Source organism: Epinephelus lanceolatus, chromosome 21 (assembly GCF_041903045.1).
Source record: "Epinephelus lanceolatus isolate andai-2023 chromosome 21, ASM4190304v1, whole genome shotgun sequence".
Classification (NCBI taxonomy): domain Eukaryota; kingdom Metazoa; phylum Chordata; class Actinopteri; order Perciformes; family Serranidae; genus Epinephelus; species Epinephelus lanceolatus.
In genome coordinates this window covers 18837989-18849617 of record NC_135754.1, presented here as the reverse complement: position 1 = coordinate 18849617, position 11629 = coordinate 18837989, and the positions used below count along the sequence as shown (strand labels likewise).

At 43.0% G+C, this 11629-nt stretch overlaps 1 protein-coding gene across 1 annotated transcript in view; it reads right to left on the bottom strand.

Annotated features, from left to right (window-relative positions):
• The window catches only part of LOC117247518 (uncharacterized), a 32324-nt gene that overhangs the window by 15645 nt on the left and 5050 nt on the right, over window positions 1-11629 (bottom strand). Inside the window, exons 2-11 of the mRNA XM_078163683.1 lie at window positions 9949-10275; window positions 9531-9824; window positions 9045-9350; window positions 8644-8754; window positions 6020-6181; window positions 2995-3225; window positions 2851-2901; window positions 2510-2764; window positions 2088-2432; window positions 1698-1970 (exon numbers count right to left, since the gene is read on the bottom strand). Of these exons, the coding sequence (XP_078019809.1) occupies window positions 1698-1970; window positions 2088-2432; window positions 2510-2764; window positions 2851-2901; window positions 2995-3225; window positions 6020-6181; window positions 8644-8754; window positions 9045-9350; window positions 9531-9824; window positions 9949-10275 (2355 nt within the window). The remainder of the gene's footprint in view (window positions 1-1697; window positions 1971-2087; window positions 2433-2509; window positions 2765-2850; window positions 2902-2994; window positions 3226-6019; window positions 6182-8643; window positions 8755-9044; window positions 9351-9530; window positions 9825-9948; window positions 10276-11629) is intronic.

Here is an 11629-nt window from a genome sequence, read left to right as displayed (position 1 = left end):
CTTTGCTTATTTTGGAGAAATGATCCCACTGAATGGTCAGAAGTGAAATACTTTGATATTTACAACTAAATTGATCGCCAGAAATTTTTTTGGTGTTGTACATTTCTGCAAACCATGGATATGTTAGGTTTCTGGAACTTTAAATTTTAATAATGCTATGGTTAACATGTGGCTAGGTTTAGGCACAAAAACAACTTGCTTATGTTTAGAAAAAAAAGATCATGTTTGAGCTTAAAATCTTCAGTGTTGGGGGCAAAATCACAGCAGAAAACACAGCGATGTCCATGTAAAAAATGAATGATTTTTTGGGGACTATGGGCTGTGGAAAATCAGGATTCGGGGCATCGGTGGCTTAGTGGCAGAGCAGGCGATGCATGTACAAGGCTGTTGCCGCAGCGGCCCGGGTTCAAGTCCAGCCTGTGGCTCTTTGCTGCATGTCACTCCCTCTCTCTCTCCCCCTTTCACACTTTACTGTCCTGTCCATTAAAGGCAAAAAATGCCCAAAAAATATCTTAAAAAAAAAAAAAGGAAAATCGCAATTGGTCCCTAAAAAACACCCACATATGGCGGCTAAAAAGCGACTGGAAACACAACAATGACTCGCTAAAACACGACCACTTTTGTTTTTTGGTTTCAAACAGTGGCCTGCAGGTTGGCAGGTGTTTCACCACGGTGACACACCATCCACTATCCCCTCCTCCTCTCAATGAAAAAGTCAGCTCATTTACTAAGTCACCTAAGAAATGCTGATTTAATACCTTTGAAATGTAAAAATGTAACATATCCGTGGTTTGCAGTAACCTACGTTGCAAACATTTTCTTCAGGCGACTTGTGTACTACCAATATTTGATCAAATCACCAGGTAAGATCATCATTTAATCTACAAATGTCAACACCAGGCCTTGCATAGCATAGTTACCTTTAACGTAAACAGTGTTTCTGGCCAAATTAGCAAAAGTAACTCATTTAATGCATACAAAACCTCCACTTAATAAAAGTAATGTCAGCAATATCCAATTTTGTCTTCTCAAGACTCGATTGAGGAGAATCCCCGCTCAACATACTGAGTGTAACACTGTGTATGCCGTCCAGAGTTTCTGAGGGTGTCCTTGCCCAGTTTTTGCATTTAACCCAAACAGTATTCCCTTGTGAGTTACTCCATGTTCCCAAATAAGGTTATTCTGTCCTGATCTATGGCTATGTGAAGTTTCTATTGGTTACCAACTTTAAACAACAAGCACACTCACCTGGCTCGAGCTAAATCACCTTGACTGTCTCTAACAAAATGCACATATCTAAAAGAGTCTCTCGTCTGTTGAGCCTGGAACATGGGGCAATCTCCGTTCCCCTTAACCCTGGGAGCTATGGCAACAGAGCTGGCTAAGCACCCTTATCTGGGCAGCTGTGCTCCTTCTGCCACAACTGGGAAGCCTCAAGGTCAAGTAGTCTGACCTTGAGGTCTCTTTTAGGTGTTCTGCTGACCTGACTGTTACCTCAAGCATAACTATCATTGTTTTCCCTTCCAGTGTGGGCGGGACTGAGGCTAGATGACATCACCAGGGTTACTCTCCCAGACTTTAAGAAAGCTCCTCTAGAGCCACAGACGAAAATACATACATGATGTGTTAAATTTTTGGAATTCCCCTTTAAATACTCTTTAAAACAAGAGGTGTGTATATAAAGCAATGACACGTACTTATGGCGTGTCCATTCTTCCGTCTCTCCAGCTGCTTATTAGTCTGATGTGGCAGGTTTGTGGATCTCTCCAAGGCACACACACTTTTCAGCTCCCTCTGCCCATCGTCTCCTATCTCCTCTGTCTCGTTGGACACCAGTGGTGAGAGAGTGTGTCCTCCTGCTGCCCAGAGTAATTTGACCTTAGGGTGACCTCCCTTCAACAGGACGGAGAACACACCAACGCCTTCACTGCTCCAACAGACAGAGAGCGATGGAGGAATGGACGGAGCAGCTGAAGGAATACAAACAGGAAGTGAATGAATAGGAATAATATCTTAGAGTGAAGTTTGAGTTTAGATATTGAAAGAACTATATCATAGGGATAATATCCAATGATGATGATTCATACCGATGTCAACATATCTCCAGTGTTTCTCCATAGGCTCATGTAGGGAACAGTGCTCCACTCTACAGATAATCCCTCCTCTCTCCTTTTTCTCCTGATTCACTGCCTTTCTCCTCAGAATGGCCGTGGCCCTGTAGAGTCCGGGCTGAGTCTGTATGGGGCCCCACATCTCTCCTCCCTCTAACACCTCCTCCTCTCTGTCATCCTGCTCTCCCTCCCTCAGCCTCAGCCAGGTGACTGACACATTCGGAGGGTAGAAATCTGTGATCTCACATCCAAGGGTCAAAGTCTGGTCTGGGGAGGAAGTGGAGCCGACGATTTCGGACACACACGGCCTCTTGATGAATCCTATTTGGGTTAAAGTGGAGATTTAAGCTTTGATTTTTACTGTCAAACTGCATGCCCTTTCTTCATCTCGTTCTTACCTCTGGTCTCGCGGGTGACGGGCTGCTTCAGGGCGATGTGGTGAACACTGACCCACACTTTAGTGCCACCCTTCTCCAGTTCACTGCGGGGCAGCTTACACTGGCTGAAGGCTGAGAAGAAGCCTTCAGAGTTGGGTCGAGGCGAGGACGAGGCCTGGGAGGCCACAGGGCTCAGCTCGCTCCCCTGGCAGAACCAGCGGAAGGTAATGACGTCCGGATGGAAATGTGACGCCCGGACGGTCATGCTGATGACATCTGGAAGACAGGAATTGCAAAGATGCAGCCTCTCACAACCAGGAATGTTTTACATCTATTAAAGTGCAACAGAATAAGATGTTTACCTGAGTCACTTGGTGTCTCTGCAAGCTGGATTTCTGATACCTCTGGAGCAGCTAAAAGAAAAAGTGTACAAAGATACCAATTCCATAAATTGCTGAGATCACAGAAAAGCAGATGCAGTATGTGTAAATGAAAATCTTTCTTACACAGGATGGTGAACTTCTCTGAGACTCTCTCCACCACGATCTTATCTTTGCCCACGTAGGACACCTGACACTTAAACACCGCCCCCTTGTGGGTTGAAATCTGGGGGATGAAGGTGAGGGAGGAGGTCAGCTGTTGAATGCCACTTCCAGATGAATGCAACGGCCCCTGAGTGTGCAGCTTGTAGTAACCCATCTGGCCTCTGGAGGACAGCAGAGGGCCTTTCTCCGACACTGGAGAGGTGAGAGTTAGACCGTAGGGCAGATGGATGGTGGTTAGAGGGTTATAGAGGCAGTTAAAGTTAGCTTTGGAGGTTCCTATGTTTGTGAGGTTGTACAGTGTTAGCAGAATTAAGTGTAAAAGAGAAAACATGGTATGTTTTAGGAGTAGTTACAATACAAATAGAAGACATCTTATGTGGCATCATTCTGCTTTCCACATTTTTATTTCCCTTGAAAGTTATAGTCCAGGTTTTTTGAAGTGGGGCTGTATGAGATACGTAGATGGCAGCTGGCGCGCTCCCTGTTTGCAGAAACAGACAGGACTAGCACCCTAGATGCTCAGCTATGCATTGGATTAGGGTTATCAGCAATATGTGTTTTAGCCACTTAAAAAGAAGTCAACATCAACCTCTCTATGTTTACAATATCTGCACCGCTTCACCTTGCCGTCAGTCAGCACTTTCCTTTGGAGCTACTATGGAGCTATTTTCTCAACTGTAAAACTTCCATATTCCTGTGCAAATACGCCCAGCAGAGCCTTGCACTGTACATCACTGGTAAGCTGTTCTGCAAACAGGGAGTGTGCCAACAGCCACCTACTGTATGTAGGACACTGACTATAGATAAGTATCTCAGACATTCATTCATTTATTTTCCGTAACCACTTATCCTGTTGGTCTATCCCAGCTGACATTGGGCGAGAGGCAGGTCATGAGGTTATCACAGGGCTGACACACAGAGACAGACAACCGGTCATGCTCACATTCACACCTACGAGCAATTTCACCAAACAACCTTTGGAATGCGGGAGGAAGCTGGAGTACACGGAGAAAACCCACACTGACACAGGGAGAACATGCAAACTCTGGGCAGAGGGCCCTGGCACCACTGTATATCATACAGCCCCACTTAACAAAAAAACACAAACTATCCCTTTGAAGGAAAACTTCACTCACAAAATGATCGTTTGTACTATTCATAAATTAGTCATGTCGTGTCACCTTGAACTTGTGTGCCTCCACAGAAAACAGCTAACATACAGATTTATTGACTGACCACGTTTAAAACAGCAAAACTACATCAAAACATCCATTTACACACTCTGACACAACTCTTGCAGTATAATTCAAGTCTCATTTATCCAGTCGTATGCTCAGTTTTTCCCATTATCACTAAAAACCTTATCCAGAAAATTAAACTTATCTATGATATCTTCAAAGTCAAACTCTTAGTAGTTCAATGGTGTTCATTATGTCTTTAGTTTCTGATAATGACTGTAGTTGTTCTTTTATCTCAGACATGTTAGGATGTTACATACCTTGACATGTTTCGGCGGAAACTTCCGCCTTCCTCAGAAGTGTCCAAGGGACAAGGCCAGAGTCATACACACCGAGGACAACACATACTGGCGATGGATCAGGGAGGCTATTGAAATAGGGAAGCAGGGCCCAGGGACGATGAACAGGGACGAGGGGGCATACATGCTCTCCCACACCTGGAACAGCGTCCTGGAGAGGCGGCAGACGGACCCTAATATCGGCTGATTGACAGATCAGCTGATAAAGATGTGTCACAACCACCACCAAGTGACACTTCTGAGGAAGACAGAAGGTTCCGCCGAAACATGTCAAGGTATATAACATCCTAACATGTCTGAGATAAAAGAACAACTAAAGTCATTATCAAACTCTTAGTTTTTAGTGGAAACGTGTGTTTAGGAAGTGCTGAGCATACGACTGGATAAATGAGACTTGGATTTTACTGCACAAATTTGTTTTGATATAATTTTGCTACTGTTAAATGTGATCCCCAACCAACCACTAAATCAGTATGTTTTCTGTGGAGGCATGTAAGAAAAACAAAGTGTTCCTCATGAATTCAAGATAACACAACATGACTAACAGATTCATTAATGATCATTTTGTGGATAAAGTATTTCTTTAAGTTGCTTTAAAGGAGCTTAGCTTAGTATAAAGAATAGAAACAGGAGGAGACAGCGAGCCTGCCTCTTTCTAAAGGTGACAAACTCCACACACCAGCACCTGTAAGCTCACAAAATAGACTTGTTCTCTGGTTTGTTTAGTCTGTACAAAAACAGTGTAAAATCTGCATCTCTGCTGGTTGTTTGGCAACGTCACCGTGACAACAGCACCCCAAGGAATTCACTGTGTCTGGCCAAGAAATAGTGTGGCACATCATTCCCACATCAAACCCCAATGTGCTGTTTTGCTGCTTTGGTTTTTGTACTGATTAAACAAATACGATAAAACATGTTGACTTATCTGATAGTGGTAGCTTCATATTTACTGTACAGATATGTGAGTGGTTTTTATCTTGTCTTTGATTCTTGGAAAAACATTGAAAAAACACAAAATGTTGAACTATGTCTTTACAGTTGAAAGCATCATCTTTTCCACACTGACTATGTTTACATGCACAAAATATTTAACTTCTCCCCCTTATTCTGAAAGACAGTATTCCCACTATGCTACTAATCAGCAGAGATACATTAGAAGAAAAGTTGATCTACAGGAGAATAAATATTTGACAGCTGAAAGCCTGAAAGCTTTACTGTGTTACATTCTATTATATTTTCATAATCATCATCATCTGTTGATTTTGTATTTTTCTCTACGTGAATGAAAACATTTCCACCATTAACTGGTGCGTAAAACTTCACCAGAATGCAGGAAATGAAAAGTTTGATGCTCAAAACTTGCCTGGAGAGGACCCCAGGCTTATTATGTTGAAATGAAACCTACGCCCTTGAACTGCTCGTTATATGGATGTGTGTGACCTCTCCTACCTGTGAGTGAAGTGTCAGAGATAGGAGTGTCATTGAGGAACCATGCAGTCTGGACTCGGTCCACCCTCCTGCCCTCAATGCTCACTGTCACCCTGCCCTTTTGACCTACGATCACGCGTGGCGGGAGGATGATCCCCGACACATTCAGGGACTTCTGTTTCTCTGAGGGAGGAAAAAAAGAACACAGATAAATTAGTTAGTGACCGTAAAGAGGTGTTGAGGTGACAGCTGATATGCAATAACTATAAGGTTTGCTGTCAAGCATGCATTCCTCACAGTCTGCCTGAAAACCATCATGTCTAAGTGCTTATAGTTTAGTAACATAATAGTTTATGGAAATGTGATACTGTAAACGCCAGTTCAGAGTTATGCCAATAAAGAACAGAGGCCTTGTTGCATTTTGGTTTTAAAGACAATGCCTTTTTGTAGTATCTCTACTCGCATATCTTTTGAACATCTGTGGATCTCCTGGTATATTCCCAACATGGGTGTTAGCAGCCTCATTATTAAAACTTCCTAAGTCTAAAATCCCATCTTACCTCAGTTTACTACAGTAAAATGTTTCCTAACTGCATCTATAAAAAAATCAGACCAGTGGTTCCCAACTGGTGGGTCACGGTCAAAATGCAGGTTGCTGGTCCATTCTGAATGGACCACAAGTGACCTGCAGACACGTCAAGTTTGTAAAAAACACACTTGACATGCATGATGCTAAATCTATAAACTGTGTGGACCTTGAACCAAGACTAAGGAGAAATCTGGACCCCATGGCTGGACCAGTTGGGAACCACTGACATAGACCCTGTCCTAAATTATAAATAACTGCCACACGTGGCAGCAGCACTGTTGTTAGGTCTGTATGGCAATTACAATGAAATGGGGAACAAAATAAACACTGAAACATAATGATTGACAGGCTACTCAAAACATATGATGACGCTTTAAATTTCCTGGTCCTGATTAAATTTCGATTGCTGAGATGATTAATTTTGAATTTGACCGACGTGCTGTGTCCGCCTCTGCAGAGGCCTATTGCTACAAGAAGCAAAAATTGAATGCCTGTCTTTTTGTGTCCATGATAGCAAGTTAGGTAGCCTGTAACAAGTGAGAGCTGTTGATGATATGGCCTGTCCATCTTGAGTACTGGTACATTCTTAACATAGATACAGGCCTGACAGCACGAGTGTCGACTGAAGAATCAAGTTTGCAGTTATAGGTCGAAGTTTAAGATAAAAGTGTACAATGCAGGAATTGTGGGGTACTGTTCGTAAACAGTATCACCAGCTGAAGTATAGGTGAGAGTCAACCCCAGATTTGCTTTATTTATGTTTTTTTCCAGCGCTGTGTCCATAATTTTTATAGCTTCCTCTTAGATGTGTGATACACTTTTAAGTCAAAGCTAAAAACATTCCCATTTCGCACTGTCTACTCCACCCTGTAATGATTGCAGCTATATTTTCAAACTCAATTTTTCTCAACTTTGAATTGACCCCAAATGTATGAAATGTGCTATACAAATAAAGCTGCCATGCCATGCGTGCTGCTCACAGCACCTGTTTGCTAATTATCGCTAAAGAAAGCTGTGGCGATGAAAAGGGAGTACTGACACAAGAAAAATTAAATCACAAAAGAGTTTTCAAACTAAAACGGGGTCAGCAGTGTTTTCAAAGGTCTGTTTTTGGGGTTCAAAAACACCAGAGTAGTATGGATGTTAGGCGTAAACATGGCAATGGTTATGTATTTTAAAATAAAAAACATATCAGTGTGGATGCAGCCCTAGTGTGTCATTTTCTTTCTACTGAACCACATCTTACAACCCTGTCACCGCGCAAAAGGAAGTGTGCATCTACTGCTAGCTCACGTAGCACCACTGAGCTAGCTAACATTACAGCTCAGATGAGGAAGAGCACGAGCCTGAGTAGATGCACGTGTCCTCCTGCGCCGTGATATGGTTGGTGGGTGTAGTTCAGTAGAAAGACAATAGTTCCTACATGAAACTGCTCACAACAAGGTCTGTGGATTATTTTTATTTTTTATTTATTTTTATATACTTTATTAATCCCCGAGGGGAAATTCAATTTTTCACTCTGTTGTCAATTACACACAGGTCCGAACACTCATATGCACAAACTGGACCTATGCATGCACTAAGTGGAGAGATGTCAGAGTGGGCTGCCGATGACAGGCGCTCTGAGCGGTTGGGGGGTTCGGTGCCTTGCTCAGGGGCACCTCGGCAGTGCCCAGGAGGTGAACTGGCACCTCTCCAGCTACCAGTCCACGCTCCATATTTTGGTCCGGACGGGGACTTGAACAGGCGACCCTCCGGTTCCCAACCCAAGTCCCTATGGACTGAGCTACTGCCGCCCCCATCTTGGGTATCTTGAGTAACCCGGTCATGACTTCTGGAAAGAGACATTGATGTTGAGTTTTCATTTTTTAATTTTTTTTTGGGGGTGCATTGAGCACCATAAGAGTGTCATCTAGGTCCATCACATTCAAGAAGAGGCAGACATCTCTACAGCCGATATCGCCAACACTCTGCAACTCAAATTATGTTCTTTTGATTTCGGGTGAGCTGTCCCTTTGAGGGTGCTCGTGGTGTGTACCGCTGCCCTCTGACTCACCATCTCTTCTCCTCCAAGAAAAGCCAAAGCAGAGCAGGAAGACCAGTACAATAGAAATACACATCATGGCCACGGATGCTTTGGCTGATTTAGTCAACACTGGAGCTTCATCTGGGAGGAAACAGAGTGAGAGAAGTGTGTATGATTACATTATGCAAGCATCAAGAACAAGATGAACAAGTTGCAAACAACTGCACAGTGTCTGTTTATCTTGCAGCCAGACTTTGTTTTGTTTTTGCAGTTCTCAGACATTTGTCATCTGATATCATTAGATTATCTATCACCATCAATCAAAGTGAAAAAGATACTGAGAAACAAAAATGATTGCATGTCTCAAATGTGAATTGTACCCTGTGTCTGCTCTACTTCTAAGAATGTCGAAAATCGTATCAAATATATACCTCGAGGGTCCAGTTTCTCTAGGTACGCTGAGCCGCTGACTGGATGCATTACCCCCGGTTGGTTAACTGCACACTCCACCTTCCCACCTTGCTCCCTCTGCTCGGGACTCAAAGTATAGTAGCGTCTACTTCTATAGGTCCCATCTGGGTTCTGCTCGGTGGCGAGGGGCTCAGGGAGGACTGTGCCATTTTGAAGCCAGGACACAGACACTTCCTCTGGGTAGAAATTCTCCATGTCACAGTAAAGAGTGAGAGGAATGTTGTTGGAGTGCGAGGGAACGACAGAAAGTCTCACAGAAGGGAGATCTGTGGAGACAAAGACAATATCTAAATGTTTAATCATGGGCTTAATCCGATTTAAAACAACAGCAGATGTTCTTACAGATTGTCCTTTAATGATTGACAGAGGCAGCTATTGTGATTCTACATGAAATAAAAATGTAATGAGTCATTGTGGTTGACTCAGTGTGTCTTTGTGTCACTCACAGGTGATATTAAGCATGAAATCAAGCTTGCGGTCACTGCCATTGTGTGACACTTTGCAGCCAAAGGTTGCATTCTGGTCCTCGCGTGAAGGGTAGAAGGTCAGGTTGCCCACAGCCATGTAGTACCCATCTGGAGTCTGTTCACCTTCAACGATGTAGGGAGGTTGAATCACTTGCCCATCTCTGGTCCAGGAGAAGAAGACAGGAGGAGGATAGAAAGCATCTGCATGGCATTTGAGATGACTCTCTGTTTCTAACACCATCCACTGCTGAGGGACAGAGAGAGTGGGGGAGGCTAAAAAGGGGAGAAGAAGGAATAAGAGGGGATTAAAACTTCAGCTGTGTACCTGCTTTTAGGTTCAAATGTGCAGTTAAATGTGCAAATCAAATCTCAACAACTGGACAATGACGAGACGTACCGAGGATACTAAATGTAACGTTGCTGGAGTGCACGGCTGTGGAGTTGTAGCTGACTGTGCATTCATACACCCCCTGCAGGTCGAGAGCGGCTCTGAGGACGGTCAGTGAAAAGTCCCCGTTGACGAAATCAGTGGTGTCCCAACTGAAGCCTGGCTTTATCTGTGGCACACCCTCTCTGAATGAGGCGATGTCAGAGCCATTACTTATCCAGCTGACTTGGATGAGAGACTTCTCTATTTTGTCCCCTGTTGCAGAGAGGGGGAACGTCACGTTGCAGGGGAGGATTGCGTTTGTATTTGGGCTGGCCTGTATTTCACTTGGAGACACTGTGAGCAGAGAAAGAAAGTTTAGATGGAGAGGACATAAAGAGCCTTTGCTGAACTGCACTCATTGATGATCCTTTACTGCAGTACATGGGGGGGGGGGGGGGGGGGGGTCTGCATGTTTACTGATGAGATTTGGTTAATAATTACATCTGATCATCAGCTGCAGTTTTAATTAAAATACACTCCTGTCAAAACAGGAAACTGTCTTTAAAAAAGTTTTATAACCAAGCTAACATATAACACTAACCCATAAAAATACCAAAAAAATCCAAACAAACAAAAAACTAGAATAACCGCCCTGCGGTTGTTTGCATCAGCTCACCAGTCAAACTTCTCCTTTGTCATAATTAGTGTACGATTTTTTGAGTTATAGCCAAAAAATGCTTTGTGAGGTCACACTGACCTTGACATTTGACCTTTGACCACCAAATTCTAATCTGCTCATTCTTCAGTCCAAGTGGACGTTTGTGGCAAATTTGAAGAAATTCCATAAAGGTCTTCTTGAGATATCGCATTCACAAGAATGACACAAACAAGGTCACAGTGATTTTGACCTTTGACCACCAAAATCTAATCAGTTCATTGTTGAGTCCAAGTCGATGTTTGTGCCAAATTTAAAGAAATTCCCTCAAGGTCTTCTTTAGATATCGCGTTCACAGGAATGAGACAAACAAGGTCACAGCGATCTTGGCCTTTGACTTATGACCACCAAAATCTAATCAGTGCATCATTTAAATCCAAGTGAACGTTTGTGGCAAATCTGAAGAAAGTCCCTTAAGGTGTTCTTGAAAAATTGTGTTCACAAGAATGACACAAACAAGGTCACAGTGATTTTGACCTTTGACCACCAAAATCTAATCAGTTCATTGCTGAGTCCAAGTGGACATTTGTGCCAAATTTTAAAAAAATCCCTTGAGACATTCTTGAGACATCGTGTTCACAAGAATGAGACAAACAAGGTCACAGTGATCTTGACCTCTGACTTATGACCACCAAAATCTAATCAGCTCGTCACTGAGTCCAAGTGGATGTTTGTGCCAAATTGAAGAAATTCCCTGAAGGTGTTCTTGAGATTTTGCATTCATGAGAATGTGACGTACGTATGTATGTAAATACGGACAACCTGAAAACATAATACCTCCAGCTATGGCTGTTGCCAGTGCGGTAGGATGAAAAACTTCTTGGTAAAAACTTGTCATACATTTTTTGAATATGACAGATTAAAATGCTATTCAAACATAATTTCGGCTAACTGGCATACATGAAAGGAGAGACAGAACGTGGAAAGAAAATGAGGAAACGTATGTGATAGTAAACAAAATGTTGATTTCAGCAACAATTTCATGACTTCTTT